This window comes from Mustela lutreola, chromosome 2 (assembly GCF_030435805.1).
Source record: "Mustela lutreola isolate mMusLut2 chromosome 2, mMusLut2.pri, whole genome shotgun sequence".
Taxonomy (NCBI): domain Eukaryota; kingdom Metazoa; phylum Chordata; class Mammalia; order Carnivora; family Mustelidae; genus Mustela; species Mustela lutreola.
Genome location: NC_081291.1, coordinates 1,562,909 through 1,584,360, shown reverse-complemented (window position 1 = coordinate 1,584,360; position 21,452 = coordinate 1,562,909). Strand labels below are relative to the sequence as shown.

At 64.8% G+C, this 21,452-nt stretch overlaps 2 protein-coding genes across 5 annotated transcripts; both read left to right on the top strand.

Moving 5' to 3' along the window:
• The first annotated feature begins 732 nt into the window (after positions 1-732).
• Positions 733-20,418, top strand: LMNB2 (lamin B2). Of its 4 annotated transcripts, none has more exons than XR_009350531.1 (13): positions 733-1,046; positions 7,890-8,026; positions 12,683-12,839; positions 13,081-13,206; positions 15,235-15,405; positions 15,491-15,616; positions 15,905-16,125; positions 16,260-16,551; positions 16,634-16,741; positions 17,202-17,321; positions 17,564-17,677; positions 18,279-19,046; positions 19,322-20,418. XR_009350531.1 is itself a non-coding variant. In XM_059159363.1 (12 exons), exons 1-12 carry the CDS (start codon positions 759-761, stop codon positions 18,318-18,320), a joined length of 1,902 nt encoding a protein of 633 aa, XP_059015346.1. In that variant the 5' UTR covers positions 733-758; the 3' UTR covers positions 18,321-20,418. The 4 variants fall into 4 exon arrangements, 2 of the variants coding, with proteins under 2 accessions (XP_059015346.1, XP_059015347.1); XR_009350530.1 differs by having other exon boundaries at positions 19,283-20,418; XM_059159363.1 differs by having other exon boundaries at positions 18,279-20,418.
• Positions 20,419-20,710: 292 nt separating this feature from the next.
• TIMM13 (translocase of inner mitochondrial membrane 13) lies at positions 20,711-21,377 on the top strand. Its single transcript, XM_059159365.1, has 3 exons — positions 20,711-20,900; positions 20,986-21,054; positions 21,213-21,377. The coding sequence occupies exons 1-3, from the start codon at positions 20,781-20,783 to the stop codon at positions 21,309-21,311; spliced, it is 288 nt and encodes a 95-aa protein (XP_059015348.1). The 5' UTR covers positions 20,711-20,780; the 3' UTR covers positions 21,312-21,377.
• The last annotated feature ends 75 nt before the right edge of the window (positions 21,378-21,452 follow it).

The window sequence follows — 21,452 nt, the reverse complement described above, 5'->3', positions numbered from 1 at the left end:
TACATTGTTGAAATGATCACAGTAGGTGTGGCTGGTATCAGTCAACGCACATAGTTACTTTCCGACCTACAATACAGTGTTATTAACTATAGCCACTGCGCTGTGCCTTATATCCCAGGGACTTACTTATTTTATAACTGTAAGTTTGTGTCTTTTGATGGCTTCGTCTGTGCTGCCCACCTCCCACCCCTCCACCGGCAACCTCCAGCAACCTGTTCTCTGCATCTGCGAGCTCAGTTATTTTTTAAAGTTAATTAATTTTTTTTTTTTTTTTTCGTAATCTCTACAGCCAAGCTGGGGGCTTGGACTCACAACGCTGGAGTCGTATGCTCTTCCGGCTGAGCCAGCCTGGCGCCGCTGTGAGCTGTTATTTATCTTATCTTACCATTATTTTATTTTGATCGTACCTGTAAGTGACATCCCCGAGCGTGTGTGCGAGGTCCCTTCACCTTTCATTTTAATAGCACTCCTAGGAGGGAGGGAGATTGTACAAGTGGGGAAGGTGGGCACTGGAAAGAAGCCCGCTGTCCCTCGGGGGCGGGCTGGGAGTTGCAGGTCCCGGGGCCTGGCCCTGAACGCTGGCGGTTTCAGCAACAGCAATGCACAGAGCGGGAAGCCGGCTGGAGGCGAGAGGAACCTTGCCGGCGCGGGAAACTACAGCTCCCGGCTTGCCCGGCGCAGCCGCGACAGACTACAAGTCCCAGGCTGCTCCGCGACGGCGGGCGCCGGGCGCCATCTTGGTCGGCGGCGCGGATTGAATGAGCCCGCCGCGCCGCGGCCGCCGTCCCGAGCCGCGCGGGCCCCGAGCCGCCGCCGCCGCCGCCGCCGCCGCCACCTCCGCCATGGCCACGCCGCTGCCCGGCCGCGGGGGCGGGCCCGCCACGCCGCTGTCGCCCACGCGCCTGTCGCGGCTGCAGGAGAAGGAGGAGCTGCGCGAGCTCAATGACCGCCTGGCGCACTACATCGACCGCGTCCGCGCGCTCGAGCTCGAGAACGACCGGCTGCTGCTCAAGATCTCCGAGAGGGAGGAGGTGACCACGCGCGAGGTGGGCGCGCGGCCGGGGCTCCGGCCTCGGGGGGTCCCCGGGGGTCCCCGTGCGCGAGAGGGGAGGCCGGGCAGGCCCCGCCCACCGGGGGGGTCCCCGGGGTTTCGGGGGGCCCTAGGGGCGCACGCGGGGCTGGGCCTCGGCCTCTGAGGGTACCCGGGGGGCTTCGGGGGCCTCCCGAGGGTGAGGCTCGGAGGCTGGGCAGGCCCCGCCCACCGGGGGGGTCCCCGGGGTTTCGGGGGGCCCTAGGGGCGCACGCGGGGCTGGGCCTCGGCCTCTGAGGGTACCCGGGGAGCTTCGGGGGCCTCCCGGGGGTGAGGCTCGGAGGCTGGGCGGGCCCTGCCCACAGAGGGGGTCGTCAGAGGTCTCGGGGTGGGGGGGCCCAGGCGAGTGGTGCAGACTGGGGCAGTCTCGGAGGGCCGAGTCCGAGGGATTTTTCGGGGACCTCGGAACGAGGGGGGCGCACCCTGGAGCAGGCCCCGCCCACCGAAGGTTCCCGGGGCTTTTCGGGAGCCCTGTGAGCGAGGGGTGCGCCCTGGGACAAGCCCCGCCCGCCGAGGGGCCCACAGAGGCGTTCGTGAGCCCACCGAGTGAGGAGCGCGGTCTGGGGTAGACCCGTCCTCTGAGGGATCCCCCAAGGGACCGGGGGCCCGTTGTGCGACTGGTGGATGGGGGGCAGGCCCGAGCCCTGAGTGGCCGGGGGGCATCTGGGGATCCCTGGGCCGGAGAGGGTGTGAGCCAGAGAAAGCCCCGCCCCTGAGGGAGAGGCGGAGAGTCTCCGGGCTACGTTAGGGTGTCCTGGCGTCCCTGGAGGAAATCTGGTGGGGTTCTGTGGTCTCAGAGGAGCCTGAGTTCAAGCTCTCAGAAGGGACCCCGAGGAGGGGTGGAGAGCCTCTGGGGGGGCCCACGGTGCTCTTCTTTGTGGAACTCTCCAGGGGTCCTGGGATGAATTCTGGGGTGTTGAGGGACTGGGGAGGTGGTTAGGCTGTAGGCTCCATCTAGTACTGGAACCTGGGGTAGGTGGGCACGTGAGGGGAGGGGGTCCGAAGCCTCGGGGTCCCATGGGAAATTTGAGAGGTTCTCACTTGGGGCCTGGGGCACCCACTTGGTGGATGGGCTGGAGCCTGGTGGGGGTGGAGAGATGTCTGGTCTTGGGGATTTAGCAGGAAGTTTGGGGTTCTAGGTGGGTCCTAGGGCTTCACTGCAGACTGAGGGAGAAGGGGCTGGGTAACCCCCACCCTCTAGGGGCATGGGAGGGCCTGTCTGGGGGTCCTGGGTGGGTTCTTCCCTTGCTTGGGGACTGTGGCTCCAACTCAACTCTCCCCCAGTTCCCAGGGGCCCCAGGCTCTTTTCTCACTTGGCTGGACCCCTGCTGGCCCTTTTCCAAACCCAAGTGTGATTGCGGGGAATCTGGATGGCCGGTGGGAGAGTGCTCACCTTGTGGTTCCCCCGAGGGCCCCCTAGGAGAGCCAGGCCCCTATCCTGACCGTGGGCCATGTGACAGTCGTGTGGGGGTCATTTCTGGGAGCCACTTACCCTTTGGGTGACCCTGGGCAAGTCATTTAAAACTCCCTGGGTCCCAGTGCCTCTTCTGTAAAATGGAGATGACAGCCCCCCTTTTGTTCTGGCTGGCTGGCCAGGCCTGTTGATGTGCGTCCTGTAGAATAAAGGATGGGCACCCCGAGGAACCGTGGGTTCTGTTGCCCCTGTTTAACAGTAGCCAGGACAGGAACGGCTCAGGAAGTGGCCTGGGTGACGCCGGGGAGGAAGAAGTTTCCCTGGAAGGTGGTGCTGTCGGTGTTGTGGGAGTGGGTGGGGGACTGGATTCGAGCTCTGATGCTCACTCGTGCAAAGTCCTTTCAGTCTGTGTGACCTTGGGCAGGTTTTGTCATCCATCCCATGAGGCTAGAATTGTCTGCAGCCCCCCACCAGGTGGCCACCTTCCAGAGGGGCGCCTGAGTACTCGGGGTGCGGGTCCGGTTCCTGCCTGCCGGGGTGCCTTGTCTTTCTTCTGTTCTTGCATGGGTCTCCTGCAGGTGCGGCGAATGGCAGGCAGCTCTCTGAGGGTGATGGGCCTGGTGGGCATGGGAGCCCCCAGGCGCTGAGTGGGTGTTGTACCTAGAGTCCCAGCAGGAGGGCCTGGGGACCCGGATCTCTCTGGTCTGGGGAGGGGCCGTTCCCTTCCCAGCTGGAGAGGTGAGGTCTCCCGGTCTGAGGGCTCCTGGGAACAAAGGATGTGTTGCCACCAGTGGTAAACCTGCCCCGCCGTGGGCTCAGGGGTAGGCCTGGGGCTCCGGGTGTCCCCGGGCTGAGGGCCGGGTTACGGGCTGGAGCTGAGGACTTGCCACCAGCAGGTTCTCCTGGAGCCTCCAGCTGCCCCTGTGGCCAGGTGATCAGTGCTCCTGGGAACTGGGCAGTGGAGGGAGCTGGCGCCTGGGGAAGAAGGGGCGCTGGAGCAGGGGGCGTGGGGTGTGTGTGCGTGTGTGTGTCAGGGCGCTGTCACAGGCTTTCAAAGCAACCTGGTAGTGGCCTTGGCTACAGTGGGGCCCAGGCTGGAGGGGCCCTGCAAAGTGGGTGAGCAGAAGCGGGGCGGGGGCTGGGACTGGACGGAGGCTCCAGGAGGGATGTGGGTGGAGCTGGGTGCCTGGTTCCCCCAGGAGGACGGTGGTCATCACGCTGGGGCGGTCATCACGCTGGGGCGCTCCTGGCCCATGGAGTGGGCGGGGGAGGGGTACTGCTCACTCCCATCCTCGCCCAGTGCTCAGGATGACCCCATCACAGAGATGTTCCAACCCCAGATCCCATTAGGAGAAGCCACTTAAGGAGCCCTTTGAAGATGCCTTTTACTGTGTCCTAAGCGTGCCACAAGCCTGTAACAAAATCCGGACAGTGGAGGTGCACGAGGGATGCCGGAAGCTTCCAAGCCCTTGTCACCCTCCCGCACGTGCCGCATATGGGTCCCGCGGCCACTCTGTGCTGAAGAGCCACGTGCCCGTGTCCCCGGAGGGCTTCCAGAAGGGCTGGGGCCAGGCTCGATTTCTGTTCGAGCGAGGTCTTGGGTGCTGGCTGGGAGAGGGGGAGCCAGGAGGGAGAGGCAGTTCTCCAAGGAGCCTCCCACTTGGGTGTTAAGTTCCTTTGACCTTCGGTTTCTTTTCTCTCACCTGCCCAGGTGTCCTGTTGCTGCTGGGGGGTGGGGGAAGCTAGGAGGGCCCCCCCGGGTGGACCCTGGGAGCAGGGGCGGGGCGCGGTGAGCTGTGGGGGGAGAAAGTAGCCCAATCGGCTGTCTGTCCGGGGATTTCCTGCAGAGCCGTGGTTCTCGGCTGGGAAGGGTTCATCCCCCGGAGACGCAGGAACAGGGAAAGGCCACCTCGGGTTATCTGGACACCCCTCCCCCCCCGCCATGCTCCCCCTCCCTGGCCAACACATGCTAACACATTTGTTCATTCCTGGCGCTTGAATAATGCCGTAAAAGACAAAACAAAAGGCCCAGCCATCGGTCTCCCGTCAGCTGTGGCCGGGCTTCTGCAGGGGCCGTCACAGCGGCTGTCACAGGGGCCGTCGCAGGGGCCGGGCGGCCTGGGCCTGCCAGCAGAGCACCTGTTAGGGCTCTGAGAGACGCTCTGTGTGTGTGTCCTCCACAAGAGGTTTCTGAATCGTCCCAGGGCCACAGAGCGGGGTTGGCCGGTGTTCTCTGGAGGGCCGGAGTCTGCGTTTCCAGCTCTGGGGGCTGGAAGTCTCCACCGTGGCTCCTCAACTCAGCAGTGGGAGTGGAAGCTGCCGCAGACACTGTATACAGGAACGGGCCTGTCATCGGCCTGGGTCGCAAAGTCTCTGCTCCTTTCTTTCCCCCTCAGCCACGGACCGACGTGGAAACTACCCTGGGCTGCAGGCTGGACCCGCAGAGGGCGGGATGGGTTTGCCGCGGCCCGGAGCCCCCGGCCCGGCTGCGGAGGTGCCTCGGGAAGACGAAGGCATGAGCTCTGCGCTGCGGGAACCTCGTCCATGCGTCCGGGAACCTGTGCCCGCGCGGCCCGCACCTCCTCCCCGGGACCGAGAGCTGCAGGACGGGGCCGGCCAGACGCCCCAGAACCTGGGACTTGAGCCAGGACACTCGAGGGGACTGTGAGAGCGTGGCCTCAGAGCCCAGAGCAGTCAGGGCGAGCGAATCCAGGGGCGCCCAGAAGTCTCAGGCGTGGAGACAAACAATACGAGGTGTTTTCACTTACTCAACCTTGTGGAGTAAGTAAAGGGTCCGTGTCCCCCAGCACAGTTCCGTCAGCGTCTCATGCTCCTGTCTCGTCACAGTGGTTTTACCGGTGTTGACGCTGTAGCGACATCACGGGCTAACACCTGTGCTGTTTGGGGTCCTCAGTTTCCCCCGCTTCTCCGGCCCGGGACGCCCTCGGGACCTCACAGTGCTCAGCTGTCACGTCTCCTCGGGCCCCTCTGGACCGAGCGCGTTTCTGAGATTCCCAGGGCTCGATGTCCCCCAGTAGCCCTTAGGAGTGCTGGTCAGGAGTTTGGGGTCAGTCTGGTGTTTCCTCATGGTTAGGCCGGGCAGTGGGCCCAATGATATTTTAATGGTACGTTTAAAAGATTAAAATCCGTGGCGCACCGGGCTGGCTCCGTCCGTGGCGTGTGTGACTCCCGGTCTCAGAACTGTGAGTCTGAGCCCCGTGTTGGGGGTAGAGTTTACTTAAAAGAAAAATTAAAGGTCGTGCAAAAACCCCACTGGGAATGAAGTATCAAGAACTTACGTACAGGGCGCCTGGGTGGCTCAGTGGGTTAAGCCGCTGCCTTCTCGGCTCAGGTCATGATCTCAGGGTCCTGGGATCGAGCCCCACATCGGGCTCTCTGCTCAGCAGGGAGCCTGCTTCCCTTCCTCTCTCTCTACCTGCCTCTCCATCTACTTGTGATCTCTCTCTGTCAGGTAAATACATAAAATCTTTAAAAAAAAAAAAAGAAAAAAAAAGAGAGAACTTACGTACAGTGTCACCACTGCTGGCTTCTCCTGCCCTATGACCCAGCCTGGCTCAGGGTTTGGTGGCCTTAGTGACTGTCGTTGGTCACTAGTCATCCCGGGACCCCTGCCTCGTGAGGGGAAGGTGTGAGAGAAAGGGTGGGGGTCGGGGCCGGGGATCTTGTGCGCGCTCTCCCTCAGGCTTAGGAGAGTTCTGGAAGGTGAAACGGCAGGAGGCAGAACCAGGACACATGGTAAACCCAGGCTCGTGTGGAGACAGGAGCGGTCACTTTTGTGAACTGAGCCTGATTCCAGAATCCAGTTCCCAGAGGTGCAAACACCGGGCGTGGCCACAGGTGAGACCTCTGTGCGGGGGAGGAGCCTTGCTGTCCTGGGGTGGGTGGTGGCCGCAGCCAGGGGACAGGAGGGAGGAGGTGGTCTCTGCTCCCCCATCGCGTGTCCTCCTCTTGGGATCGCCCCCAGTGGACATCATCTGCCCTGCACGTGATGGGTCCGCAGAGACCAGTTGCCTATTCCATGCCTCAGTTTCCCCATCTGTGAGATCGGGCCAGGAGCGCACACCCCGTCTCACCTGTGGGATGAAGTGACTGGGAGCTGCTGTCTTGAGGCCCAGGATGCCCAGGCCAGTGCGGGGGGCTCAGACTGGCTGTGAAAACCCCAACTCTTCTGAAGCGCACCCCCCCCGCCCCCAGAGGCCCCTTGTCCCTGGGCAGCGGGATGCTGCTTACCTGACGTGTGGCAGGTCGTCGGCCGCTCCCGGCAGCCCCCTCCGCCCTGGGGCCTTCCTGTGGGAGGAGGGGTCCCGGCCACCCCTGCACCCCCCAACCTGCTGGCGTGTGGTTTCGTGGGAGGCAACGTGGTGCCACTTGGAGCAGCGGCTCTGTGTCGTCCTCTGCGCCTGCAGGTCACTGAGCTGGAGTTCCCGGCGCCTGTGGTTCCGGCGCTCCGCAGCTCAGCGGCTAGTGCGTGGGGAGAGGTGCACAGCCGTCCCCTCCGACGTGGCCGCTTTCCCAAACGAAGCCCCGTCCCCATCGGTCGTCACCCCCAGCCCTCCTCAGCACCCCTGAGTCCCCTTCCTGTCCGTGGGGGAGCCTGGTCTGGGCGTGTCACATGCGTGGACTCACACCCCACGTGCCCTTGTGTGTGTGTCTGGTTCCCTCCCTGCGCGTCGTGGGCTTGCGATCCGTCCCCAGGGCAGCGCGTGGGGGCCCCGCCGCTGCTGGTGGCCGGGGACGCTCGTGCGTGTGGGGACGCATGTGTGCACCTGCCGGTCGGCGGGAGGACACTGGGCTTGTTTATACCTCCTGGCTGCGGTGGGCCGAGCTGCGAACGCGCAGCTTCGTGTGCACGCGCGTGTTGCTTCTCCGGGCATGGAGGTCCCAGCTGTGGGGTCGCTGGGTTCCAGGGTCCGCTGCCCACCTGGCTGCCCGGCGCCGGCCCGTTTCCCACTCCTGCCCCGCCGCCCGCGGGGGCCTGAGGTTTCCTGGTATTGCTGCCCGCGGGGGCCTGAGGTTTCCCGGTACCGCCGCCCGTGTTTATTACTCTTTGTCTCTTTGACTCTGGCCGCCCTAGGGGGACCGGGGGCCCTCTCACGGCCCTAGTTTGGTTCCAGATGGTTTTAACACCCGTGCCTGGCCCTCTGCGTGCCGACGCGGGGGAAGGTTGGGTACGAGAAGGCGGCGAGAAGCATGAGCTGTGTGCGCCGCTGGCGGGGGACCCGGGACCCGGAGAGCTCGGGCGGCTGTGGTGCCCCTGGGGTGGGGGTGGGGGGCCTCGGGAGGAGCCGTGTTCAGGCCGGGAGGGCCCGCTGTTGGTGGGGAAGGGGGTCTGTCCTTGACCTGGGCCTGGCTGCCACCCCGCAGGTGAGCGGCATCAAGACGCTGTACGAGTCGGAGCTGGCGGACGCCCGCCGGGTGCTGGACGAGACTGCGCGGGAGCGGGCACGGCTGCAGATCGAGCTGGGGAAGCTGAAGGCGGAGCTGGAGGAGGCCAACAAGGGGTAGGCGTGCGGCCCTCGGGCACCCCGACACCGTCGTGCGGGCCGGGCGGGCTGGCCGCTGGCAGGGGCGTGCTCTGTGGCCCGGGCCTCCAGCCGGCCCTTTCCACCACCTTTGGTCCCCCAGCATCACTCAGCCCAGGGAAGCTTTTAAACATGAGTGGCTGGGGCACCTGGGTGGCTCAGTGGGTTAAAGCCTCTGCCTTCGGCTCAGGTCATGATCTCGGGGGCCTGGGATCGAGCCCCACATCGGGCTCTCTGCTCCATGGGGAGCCTGCTTCCTCCTCTCTCTGCCTCTCTGCTTACTTGTGGTCTGTATCAAATAAATAAATAAAATCTTTAAGAAATAAAAAATAAAAAGTAGACCTGAGTGGCTCCCCCAATTCCCTCAGGGAGAGGACGGCCCCGGGCCACGCAGCCCAGCCTCCCCTCTCTGCCCTGGGTCTGGGAGCCCCTGGTGTGCTACCCCGTCCCCACCGCCAGGCCGCGGGCCCCCACAGCCCTTGGTGCACTGCCTCACGTGTGGCCTGGGGACCCTCATCCTCCAAGGCTCCTGTGGGGCTGTGGGGCCGCCCGCCTCCGTCCCCCCCACATCCGGGCTGCGGTCCCCGCTGGGCCGGGCCGGCAGCCTTCGGGCCTGGCCTTTTCTCTTCCGAAGTGCTGTGTCTTCTCTGGCTGCTCCGGAGACAGGCCCGTGCGCACGGCGTGGCCAGCCAGGTGCCGTGGCGGGGATGGCACTAGTACTGGGTAGAGGACACCATGACGCCACGACGACCCCAGGCGGCCACCCGTGACCAGGGCTGGACTGTCACTGTCCCCGCCTCAGTGTGTGTGTTGGGGGTGGCAGACCGGGCCAGGCTTGTCCAGGATCCCTCAGGTTGGCAGGGACCTGGACCGAAGCCTGGCTCCCAAGTGCCGGTTCCCAGTCCTAGCTGCCGACAGAGTCACCTTCACGTTTGTGGGATGTTTTCCTTCCCCTCCATGTTTGGGTGTAGGCAGTTTTGTGTGTCTAGGGAAATGAGTGGAAAGGCCAGAGTTTCCAAAGTCTCTGCTCTGGTTTCCCCACCCAGTAGCGGGCGAGCTCCGCCGGCGTGACCCACACGCGGCACCCATGTAGTGTCACTAACCGGAGCCCGAGTCCACGTTAGGCTTCCCTCCCAGCGGGAGGTGCCTTCCACGAGCTTGGACACCTGCATCACGAAGACGCGTCCGCCCTTATGGCTTCGCTGCCCTAAAGATCCTGTGTTCCCCTGTCCCTCCGTCCTGTCCCGTCCGGGCCACCGCGGTCTTGCCTTTTCCAGAACGTCCCAGACTCGGAGCCCCACGGTGTGTGGCCTCAGCCCAGCTCTGGCTCAGGGATGTGCCGCGGGTCCCTCCGTGGAGAGCCACTGGAGCGGAAGCGCGCGCGGGGTGGCCCCGCGGGGTCCGGAGCCTGGTCCTCGGCCAGGGAGTGATGCTAGACCCAGGGTAGACTGTAGCTCACCAGTTTCATAGGATTTTTTTGTTTTTTTGAAGATTTTTTGTTTTGTGAAGATTTTATTCATTTATTTGACAGACAGAGATGACAAGCAGAGAGGCAGGCAGAGAGAGGGGGTGGGGGTGGGGGTGGGTGGGGGTGGGTGGGGGTGGGAAGCAGGCTCCCTGCTGAGCAGAGAACCCGACACGGGGCTCGATCCCAGGACCCTGAGATCATGACCTGAGCCGAAGACAGAGTCTTAACCCACTGAGCCACCCAGGTGCCCCATGGTAGGTTTTTTAATTAAAAAAGGATTTGTGCTTCTGGGGGAAGATTGAGGTAATTCCAGGGTCAGCACTGCTTTCCCTGTAGCCCCTGAGGATTCCAGAAGCCTCCACATGCCTGGGACTCTGGGTGTGGCTCCTTGTCTAGGCCGAGAAGTCTTGACTTTTCCTGCTTTGTGGTCCCAGGTGCTCACTGGCGACAAAGTGGAAAATGCACGCTCGTTTAAGGAGAAAAGTAGAAGTCTGCAGCAGGCTTCCCCCAAACAGACTGGGTGGCCGGTGTGAGCACCCACACGGCCTTCCGTAAACTCACAGTGGATGCCGGAGACACCGGCAGGGTTGGGCTTTGGAGGCCACAAGCCTCTCGTGGATGTCCCCCCAAAGTCATCAGATGTCGTCCACGCTGGCATTCTGTCCCAGCCACTGGGATGTTCCCGCACCCAGAACAGGTTCGCCAGGGGAGCCGTGGCTGAGGCAGGCTGGTCCCATGGCTCTGTGACGGCTTCTGTCCGCCGCTTCCCTCGGCCTGGTGCTGGGCGTGGCGGGCGGCAGACAGGACACAAGGAGCGGCCGGTGCAGCGGGGCTGGCGGGAGGGACTCTGCGCGTCTGGGCCGTCACTTTCAGCGGAGGCCCCTGCTCCCCTGGGAAGGCCTCCTCCGGCGGCCGCTCTCTGGCCAGCAGAGGCTGCAGGTGCCGGGCTCCGTTCCCTCACTTCCTGTCCCGCCGCAGGAGCCCTTCCCGAGCAGGGAGCCGGCCGCACTTAGGTCGAGTGGGTTCTCTTCCTAACCCGTTTATCAGCACATCCCGGCGAGGACAGGAGCGTGGGTGGCTGCGTGGAGGACCCGACCGATAGGTCACATGCTCCCACGCAACCCTCCAGGACTGGCCCACAGATGAGGAAGCCGCGTTCAGCTTGATGCTCGGGAGACGTGGCCCGTGGGAGTCCCTGGCGCCCCTGCTTTCTGGGTCGTTCTGTGGAGTTTGGCAGAATGCGAATATTGGCTGAAGGTGTTTAGAGATTTTCTGCATCAAGGTGGCAGGTTCACCCCCGCGGGAGAGCATGTGTTGGGCTTATTTGGTCAAGCCCCACGATGGGTTTAGAGGTTATTCAAATGAACTTTAAAAAAAAAAAACAAAAAACATTTTCCACATCACCTGATGCCTCTGTTCCTGTCACCCTGGCTTTGTGGCTGATCTTAAACTTGCCAGGTACACCTGACCCCAGGGCCTTTGCACTTCTGCTTCCTCTGCCTGAGTGCTCTCCTGGAAATAACAGATCTGGTTTGTTCTTTTTTTTTTTTTTTTTTTTTTTAAATTTATCTGAGAGAGAGAGATCACAAGCAGGCAGAGAGGCAGGCAGAGAGAGAGGGGGAAGCAGTCTCCCCGCTGAGCAGGGAGCCCGATGCGGGGCTCAATCCCAGAACCCTGAGACCATGACCTGAGCCAAAGGCAGAAGCTTAACCCACTGAGCCACCCAGGCGCCCCTTGATCTGGCTCATTCTTAATGCTCCCCTCATCCAGGTCTGTTCCAGGGCGACCCTGGGCAGGACTGTGCGCCTTGCAAGTGGGGTTCCCACGGGGTTCCCTCGTGGCTCGGGCTCCTCCCTCCCTTCCCTCCCCCTTCTCTGCCCTCCTGATGCGGTTCGCGGGCTTCACTGTCGGCTCCTCCCACGAGAAAGTTCCGCACCAGGAGAGCCCGGTGCTCCCAGGTGCATCTCTGGCGCGAGGGGGGCCGTCCCCACAAAGCAGGCTCTCGGTGACGGGTTCAGACGAGGAACTCATTTTCCCAAAGCCCTGCAGAAGCTGCTCCAGGGGCTTAGGGTTTCGGTCCCGCCGCGGGCAGGAGAGCCAGGATCATGTGGCATAAGCTCAGGGGTGAGGACTGCGGGGACCCCGAGACCCTCATGGAGGATGGTGGTCAGAGGCGCGGCTGGAGCTCTGTGTTCTAGGGCTGCTGCTGAGGACACGGCAGCTTGGCGGCCGAAGCCATGGGTCCCTATGCCATCCGCCCCGCCCCAGCCTCGTGCAGCCGAAGCTGCGTCCCCAGCAGTTCTCACTGGGTGTGCGGTTGGGGGGCTAGCCCCAGGGATGCTGCTTGCCCCCCATAGCGCCCCTGTGTGAGCAGCACTTGGGGGAGACTGTCCCCTTGCTGGGGACGGCTCCCTCGGCTCCTGGGTGGGGGGTGGCGCGCATTCAACTCCTGGAAGGTGGCGAATTTCATTGAGAAACGACCAGGAGCCCCAGGCCCCAGGCCCGTGCTGCAGACAGCTGGGCATTAAAGAATCTGTTTGCCTCTTTAATGTCGCGGAAATCGTCTCCTGGGGCGTCAGCTGAACCTGCTTGGAGAAGCGTATTAAGTTTACGAGCGAGATCAACTTTTCAAAGGGCAGCATTTTAACCTGCAACTTTACTAAATTCTGTGGTTTTTTAAACATCGTTCTCCCCGACGTGATTCCCCTCATGTTCAAAATTACACAAAATGACATTAAAGGGGCACCTGGGTGGCTCAGTGGGTGAAGCCTTTGCCATGGTCTCAGGGTCCTGGGATCGAGCCCTGCGTCGGGCTCTCTGCTCAGCGGGGAGCCTGCTTCCCCCTCTCTCTGCATCTCTGCCTGCTTGTGATCTGTCCAAAAAAAAAAAAAAAAAAGGTGACATTAAATTAAAAGTGACCTTAGCTCTTTCCTGAGGTCTTTTTGAGCGCTCTACTTGTCAGCTGGCGGAGTCCTGATGTGCAGAGCGGGTCTGAGGAAGGGACGCGTTTTGTGCCGACGGCCCAGGCCCTGTCACCCCGGGAGGTGCCCGTGGCTCAGAGGCCGGAGGGAGCCGGTCCGGGGCTTCCTGGCGCTGCCAGAGGCCCCCATCGCCCCCCGACGGCTCGCCCCGCCTGCTCCTAGCTAACGCCCGCCCTTGACTGGCAGCTCCAAGAGGAGGGATGGCGAGCTCGCGGCGGCTCAGGGCCGCGTGAAGGATCTGGAGTCCCTTTTCCACCGGAGTGAGGCGGAGCTGGCCGCCGCCCTCAGTGAGAAGCGTGGCCTGGAGAGCGACGTGGCCGAGCTGCGGGCCCAGCTGGCTAAGGTGGGGTTCCAGCAGCCCCAGTGGCGAGTACCGGGGTCTGGGGCGGTGGCCGGACGTCCTGTCGTGGGGGAGTGGCCCAGGGCCAGGATGCCGGTGGCCGCCGGTCCCCAAGCCCTTGACACTCCCTATTGGGAGTGTGTGTGTGTGTGTGTGTGTGTGTGTGTAAGGGGATCTCTGGGCCCTGAGAGGCCACACGGTGCGGCAGACAGACTGTCGCCTCAGCTTCTGTCCTGTGTCCCAGGCGGAGGACGGTCACGCGGTGGCCAAAAAGCAGCTGGAGAAGGAGACGCTGATGCGCGTGGACCTGGAGAACCGCTGCCAGAGTCTGCAGGAGGAGCTCGACTTCCGCAAGAACGTCTTTGAGGAGGTGGGTCTGGGGGCGGCTCGCACCCCGTACGGCGGTGGCGGCGTCCTGCCACCTCCTGGAGCACAGGACCCCGATCCGGGGGAGGGTCCTGCTGCCTCTCCCAGCCCCGGGGGTGGGGGCTCTAGGTGCCCCCCAGGCTTGTGGCCACATCCCTCCATGTGTGCCTCTGTCTTCACGTGCTTCCTATCTCTCATGAGGACACTTGTCATTGGTTTAGGGCCCACCGGCACGATCCAGAAGCTCTGATTTGGAGACTCTTACAGATTCCATCTCCCAAGCCCCCTTTCCAAATAAGATCACACTCCTGCTTCTGGGGATTCGGACATGGGCACATCTTTTGGGGTGCCGCCGTTGAACACACGGCAGACCCTCTCTGTGAAAGGGCAGGGGAGGGCCCATCTGCGTCCCTTGCTTCCTGGGCCCCCCACTCAAGCTCGGAATCCCTGGCCCCAGGCTCTGGGGTATGGTGGCCCCACCTGCCCTCCTGGCAGCTAGAGCTGGGGTTTCTGTGTCTTCCGTGGGGGATGTGGCATCGGGGCCCCTCCCTGCTCAGCATCACAGAGCTCTTTGTTCTGTCACAGCCCAGAACGGAACCCTGGGGCTGCAGCTTCCTGCACTCAGTGCCCCGGGAGCAGGCGGGAGCAGGGGCTGGCGGGAACGATGCCCATAGAGCTGAGGAGTGGGCTCCAGCTCCAGCCTGGGCCCCTGAGAGCCAGGGCCATGACAGCTAGGGGGGAGCCCCTGCGGGAAGCCCTGAAGGCATCCGCTGGAGACCCTGAGGCTTTGAGGGGGTCCGTACTTGTGAGGAAGGATCCCAGGAAGAGAGCCATGCGGGGACCTGTGAGGGGAGCCCGCAGGACACACTGGAAGGGCTCCTGGTGGGGCTCCCTGAGGCTGGTGGCCAGGAGCTCCTGGCGGGGAGCCCCCACGGGGGCTGCCGTGAAGGTGGGTGTCCTGGTCCTGTGTTCCCCAAGGTTCACGGGTTGAGAACAGGACCGGCTTCCTTGAGAAGCAGTCCTCTTGGTCTTACAAGCTGATGGCACAGTGTGAGTGACAGCCGGCCGTGCGGAGCGAGTTTCTCTTCCTCTCCGAGCCCAAGGCTGGGGGACAGCGCCCTCCACCCGCAGCTGTGTCTGGGGCCGCTGTGCTCCGGGGCCGGACCTCCCGCTGGGTTCAGTGTCGCCGTGGTGTGCGGCCGCTGTCCTGAGGCCTGGGTCTCTGTGTTTCTGTCCCCAGGTACGTGGGATAGGCTCAGCAGGAATTCTTACTTTAAGATTTTATTCCTGGAGTTACGTGAGGGAGTGAGAGGAGCGCCTGAGTGTGCGCGCAGGGGGAGAGGCAGAGTGAACGGGAGTGGGAGAGTCTCAGGTTGGGCCCCCCCAGTGCACAGCTGGACGTGGGGCCGGATCCCACCACCGAGGTCATGATGTGAGCGGAAACCAGAGTCAGTGCCCGCCTGCATGAGCCCCCCAGGAGCCCTTGTCAGGAGTTCCTGTAACAGCAGCTTTATTGGAACGTTCCTGTTCTACGAAACTTGTAAGGTGTACAGTTCGGCTGGTTTCCAGAACTGCACAGACTTCATCTCTAACTCTAGACCATTCTGTCAGCCCCAAAGCAACCCGGTCCGGTCAGCCCTCAACCCCCCTCCTCCCAGCGGCTCGATCCCCCTTCCCGTCCTGGTCTGGGCGGGTCACCCGCGTGGACTCACGCCCCGTGTCCTCCTGTGTCTGCTTCCCTCCCTGCGGCCTTGGGCTTGGGGCCGTCCCCGGGGCAGCGCGTGGGGGCGCCTGGCCCCCGGTCGCGCCGTGTAGTGCCCCTGTGTGTGTGTGTGTGTGGGGGGGCACGTTTTATTTATCTGCTTGCCAGTGGGGGATGCCGGGCCGGGTCCGCTCTGGTGGCCGTGACTCCGCAGCGGGTCCGGGGTCTGGGCGCCCACGTGGACTTGGGGCTCGGGGAGGGGGGAGAATCGGGGTCGCGGAGGCGGGGGTGCGGGGCCCAGGGCGGGGCACTGACCGAGGTCCGGTGCAGGAGGTGCGGGAGACGCGGCGGCGGCACGAGCGCCGCCTGGTGGAGGTGGACAGCAGCCGGCAGCAGGAGTACGACTTCAAGATGGCCCAGGCGCTGGACGAGCTGCGCAGCCAGCACGACGAGCAGGTGCGCCTGTACAAGCTGGAGCTGGAGCAGACCTACCAGGCCAAGGTGCGGGGCAGCGGGGCCCGGCGGGGGGCGGCGGGGTCTCCCTGCCCGCGGCCGGCCCCTCACACCTCTGTCTGGGTCCGTCCAGCTCGACAGCGCCAAGCTGAGCTCCGACCAGAACGACAAGGCTGCCAGCGCCGCCCGGGAGGAGCTGCAGGAAGCGCGCGTGCGGCTCGAGTCCCTCAGCTACCAGCTGTCTGGCCTCCAGAAGCAGGTGACTCCCGGGGCCTGCCCCGCCGCGGGCCTGCTGCTGCTGCGGGCCCGCCCTCCCGGCGTCGGGTGTAGACGAGCCGGAACGGCAGCGTGGGTGACGCAGCACCCCTTCCTTCCTGGCCCGCGGGGCTGTAGGGCCCACGGGCCTCCGGAGCCCCCCGGCCCCACCCCACCAAGTCCTCCTGCCCGCCGTCGGTGCCCGCCCGCGTCCGCAGCAGCCCGGTGCGCTTCTCGGCCTGACCCGCAGAGGCCGGCCTGACCTGGCTGCCCGGACCCCCCCGCCCGCCAGGCCAGTGCCGCGGAGGACCGGATTCGCGAGCTCGAGGAGACCATGGCTGGGGAGCGGGACAAGTTCCGCAAGATGCTGGACGCCAAGGAGCAGGAGATGACCGAGATGCGGGACGTGATGCAGCAGCAGCTGGCCGAGTACCAGGAGCTGCTCGACGTCAAGCTGGCGCTGGACATGGAGATCAGCGCCTACCGCAAGCTCCTGGAGGGCGAGGAGGAGAGGTGGGCGTGCTCTGTGGAGGGGGCGGGCCGGGCGGGAGGGCCGGAGGGGCGGGGCCGGGCGAGAAGCCCCTCCCCTCCCCCCGCCCCACTGGGCTAGCGAGTGTGTCGGGCTGGCGGTCCCCTCCGTCCCACAGGCTGAAGCTGACCCCCAGCCCATCGTCGCGGGTCGCCGTGTCGCGGGCCACGTCGAGCAGCAGCAGCAGCAGCGTGTCCACGGCCGGGCGCTCGGGCCGCAGCAAGCGCAAGCGGCTGGAGGCGGAGGAGTCGCCGGGCGCGGGCTCGAGCGGCATCGGCACCGGCACGGGCAGCAGCAGCAGCACCACCAGCTTCCACCTGGCGCAGCAGGCCTCGGCCTCGGGCGGCGTCAGCATCGGTGAGATCGACCTGGAGGGCAGGTTCGTGCAGCTGAAGAACAGCTCGGACAAGGTGAGGGGCGTCCCGGGCTGCGGCGCGGAGCTGGGGGCGCCCTCCCTGAGCCGTGCGTCAGGCGCGGTGTCCCCTGTGCCAGGACCAGTCTCTGGGGAACTGGAGGATCAAGAGGCAGATCCTGGAAGGGGAGGAGATCTCCTACAAGTTCACGCCCAAGTACGTGCTGCGAGCCGGCCAGACGGTCACGGTAGGTGGCTGTGGGAGGGCCGGCGCTGCGGGCTGCGATGTGGGGGGTTCTTGGGAAGCAGGCAGTGCTGTGGGATGGGGGGGCTGGCTCTGAGAACAGCTGTGCCCTGTCACTGGCCACCTGTGTGCCGTTGGGCCCTTGGACTGTCCCTGGAGCCCTGGGGAGCCCTGGGGTGACCTGTCAGCCTCCCACAGTGGGAGAGGGTCTGGGCTGTCTGGGCTGGCGGGTGCTGGCAGAGACAGAAGATCACGGGTGTAGATCCCTGAGGCTGATGGGCCTCTGCTCGCTGCTCAGCCTGTGTTTGCTGACATGAGTCCTTGGGCACCGGACCTCAGTGTCCCCTGTACACTGTCAACTGTCCTCCGTCAGCAGGACCCAGGGGGGAGGGACCGGGAACTAACTGGTGGCAGGTATTGGGCCCAGAGCCAGTGCTGATAGGGAGGCCCTCCGGTGTCCCCAGGTGTGGGCAGCTGGTGCGGGAGTGGCCCACAGCCCCCCCTCGACGCTCGTGTGGAAGAGCCAGGACAGCTGGGGCACGGGCCAGAGCTTCCGGACCGTCCTGGTCAACGCCGACGGGGAGGTAGGTGCCCGCGCCCTGTTGGGGGCCACCGTCTCCTTGCCCTGGGGTCCCTCCTGGAGGCTCCCTGCCTCACCCTCACTACACCACAGGCCGGGTGCAGTAGGGTGCGCAGGCCAGGGAGCGCGCGATCTGGGGTTCGGCGGGATGTGGCTCTTGGCCAGAGCGTCCTGCCTGCCCGTCACCGAGACAGGGGGCCCCCGCTGCCCAAGGGGTCCAGCATTCGCGGCCTTTCTCTTGCGCAGGAGGTGGCCATGAGAACCGTGAAGCAGTCCTCGGTGGTGCGGGAGACGGAGAACGGGGAGGAGGGAGAAGAGGAGGCCGCAGAGTTCGGCGAGGAGGATCTTTTCCATCAACAGGTAGCGGCCCCCGGGTGGCACATGTGGACGCGCCCTCGGCGCAGACGTGCACGCCTGCCCGCCGGGTCCCCAGGGCCGTGCTGCCCGCCCGCTGCTTGGCCACCGCCCAGGCCTCCCCCGCCAGCCGACCCCAGGCCACACCGCCCACTGCCAGAGACGGCCTGTTGTGGGACTGCCCTCGCCTCCTGGCTCTTGTCCCTGTGTGGACCTCAGGGTTGTGGCCCAGGGCCCCCAGGAGTGGGGTGTTGAACCCCAAACACTGCCAGGCGGCACCGGTGTAGCCCCGAGCAGGCTCTGAGGCCACTGCTCCTCCTGCCTGGGATCCCCGGGCTTCAGTGATGGGTTTGGGGGGGGGGCCTCCTGAGGCCTGGGGCCGGCTGCAGCTCCTCTGCATGGTACGCCTGGTGTCTGACCTTTAAGTTGTGACGGCCTATGTGTTCGGAACAGAAGCAAGGCAGACGTGGAAGGTTCTGGTACAGGGACAGTTGAGGGTGAAGCTGCTGGCCCCTTCAGCTTGCTGGGAGCCGGTGTCCCAGGGGTGGGAGCTGTGTGGCCCAGTGTGCTTGCGCGTTCCTCTCAGGCTGCTGGCCTTTCTTTCCAGGGGGACCCCAGGACCACCTCGAGAGGCTGCTGCGTGATGTGAACGGGACGTGCCTCATCACTTGTCTTTACCCAGAGCCACTGAAAACTATTTTTCTATCATTGGCTGTCTTTACTCCTTGATACATTTCTAGAGGATTTCTAAGCATACTGCCAGAACGCGGGGCGGGTCTCTGGGGTCTTTCCTGCGGGTGGGCTCCCTTGGACACTTCTCATCACCACTGGCCAGACATTTTTTTGGTGCCCCATTTCACCATTTGGTTGAATTCGAGGCCGGGGACGGAATGGCTGACGGGGGGTTGGGTGTGGAGGCCGGAAGACCGGGCCGGGCTGGGCTCAGGGACTACTGTCCCTCTGCCTCCCCCGCACACTGGCTGCTGGGGCCCGCCCTGTGGCCTCTAGTGCACGGAGAGCAGGGCTGCCGTGTCCAGTGAAGCTCCTTAAGAGCCCAGTCCAGAAGCCAGGTTCTGACCTGGGGGGCGGCAGGCGCATCCCCTGTGGCATTCTGGTGGCCCGGCCGCAGGTGTGGCAGGGGCCTGGGTGTGGGTTTTGGTGCTCGTCCTGGGCTCTGGGGCTCTGGTGTACTTCCTGGTGTGATGGAGAGCTGCCGCAGGCCACACCTCCTTTCTGGCTTTTCCCTTCTGGCTGGCTGGCCCTTGGGTTTCTGGAGCTTTCTGTAGTGCAGTTCCTAAGCTTGCAGGACCACGAGGCAGGAGAGAGCTGGAAACCCAGGGAACAGGGACAGCTCCGTTTGGAGACTTGTCACCAGGTAATGGCCAGGGGACAGGTGGAAGGGGTAGTGGGATCACCTGGGAAGCAAGTGTCCCCCGGGTCTCAAAGCCACTGTCCACAGGGCACAGCCACTTCCTGCCCTCCCTCAGTGAAGAGGGGGACTTGATGGTGAGCCATCAAGCTGGTCTCCCACTCTGTGCCTTGTGCATGGGGCTGAGTCCTGACCCCCACACTGTCCCGTATGCTGTGTGTGTGTCTTGCTGTCTGTCCTAGCTTCCGTGGTGACCTTCTCGCTGAAATGCTGTTTCTCAGAGGCCAGTGCCGGCTGATTCCACAGGACGGCTCCAGGACCCCCGACCCAGCTCCCGGCTGCCATGCCGCCTCGGTGGTCCCTCACCGTGTGTACCCCTCCCACACAGATACACAGAAGTTATTTTTTTAATGGATATTTATTTTTTTACATTGGTCAGTACTCAGATTGCCGGATCCCGCTTCAGGCCTCATGCCAGCGTCCCTGGGGCAGCCCCTCCCCCCAGGGGCTGGAGTTGAGGGGGGCCATCTCGGTGACCTCTGAGGCCCCAGACGGCAAATTCCTTCAGAAAGCGCAGCTCAAGTCTTAAAGACGTCATACTGAGCCACGGAGGCAGCTGCCCCCAGAAGGCAGCCCGTTTACAAGCAGCCCGCGACCGGCCCTTCCCAGCTCGACCGACGCCCTAGGTCCGCAGCACGCCTGCCTCCCGCCTCGGGCGGTCGCCCGTCCCTCGGAACCTGCTTGTGGCCGGAGGGTCAAGGCTTCTGCACCGAGAATCTGGCCGCAGCCCCTTGCTTGAGGTCTAGTTCTTTCCATGGCTGCCCGGTACCCAGGCCCGAGGTCGGTCTTTCCCGCGGACGGAAACGGCTCCCCACCATTCCCCGCCTTTCTGGGGGGCCGTGGGGAGCGCGCCCCGCCCCACGCAGGACCTTCCCCATGAGAGCCGCAGGCTGTGCATCCCCCACCCCGCCTTGCCCACTGCGGGCCTGGACTGCAGAGGCGGAGGCCTCGGGAGCGTGGGGCCGGGGTCGTGCAGGCCGTGCGGATGGGGGGCCTGACGGGCTTCGGGGGGCGGGGGCCGCCGGTGAGCCGTGCGGGGTCCCGGGCGTCCGCACCGGCCCGGAAAGCAGCTCGTAGTTGTCCGCATTCTTAGGTTTAAGCCGCTTTAAAGGACGCAGGACGGTTCCCTGGGCCGGCCCCCCGCGGTCTGGCCCCCGCGGGAGCACCAGCACGCCCGGCGGGGCTGGGCCGGGGCCGGCCGGCGTCCGTGAACTTGCATGCCAAACGCGTGGCCCTCCCCTTCTCCTGGGTTTGTAATACGCATTCTACGACCGGGCACTTTTGTACGACACGCCAATAAACAGTCGGTTTTACTGCTGCCCCGCGTCGGCTCTGACCACGCCGCCCCGGCCCCGCACGAGACGGGCGTCCGACAGCACCGCCGGCCAGCCTCCGTCCCGGCTCGCCTGACGCGCCTGCCGGCCCGCGCGCATGCGCGGCACCCCCTGCCGGGTGAGCGGGGGGTGACCTGCGGCCTCGCGTAAACATCCCGCTCTGCGAGGCTACTCGCACCCCGCGCTTGCGCGCACGGGTGGAGGGCGCACGGCCTTGTGGTAGTTGTAGTCCGGCTCCTCTACCAGTACACCTGGACTCCATTTCCCGTGGTGCCCGGGGCGGCCGACTTCCGGCGTGGGTACGGGTCGGCGCACGCGGTCACGGTTCGGTTGACTTTGCGGAGCCATGGAGGGTGGCTTCGGCTCCGATTTCGGGAGCTCCGGCGGCGGCAAGCTGGACCCGGGGCTCATCATGGAGCAGGTGAAGGTGCAGATCGCCGTGGCTAACGCGCAGGAGCTGCTGCAGGTCCGGGGTCGGGCCGGGGCGGGCGTCCAGGGCGGTGGGGTCCGCTGGGGGCGGCTGTCGCGACTGAGCTCGCGTGTCCCCACAGAGGATGACGGACAAGTGCTTCCGGAAGTGCATCGGGAAGCCGGGGGGCTCCCTGGACAACTCGGAACAGGTGAGACCGGCGGGGCGCGGGGAGGCCGCTGCGCGTGCGCGTGCGCGGGCCGTCGCATGGGGGGATCTCTGCGCGTGCGCAGCCCGCTGTCCGGGGGCGGGGGCGCGGGCCGGGCCGGGCCGGGGCCGGAGCTGAGCCGCGCCCCTCCCCGCCTGCAGAAGTGCATCGCCATGTGCATGGACCGCTACATGGACGCCTGGAACACCGTGTCCCGCGCCTACAACTCGCGGCTGCAGCGGGAACGAGCCAACATGTGACCTCGGCGCCCCGCGCCCGGCCCTCATCCCCCGTTCCGTTTCCATAAATGCCCTTTGCGAAGCGGGGCCGCTCGTGCGTCCTTCCTGCCCGTGCTTCTGCGGAGGAGACAGGCGCCGCGGCGCTCGGGACGCTGCTCCCCT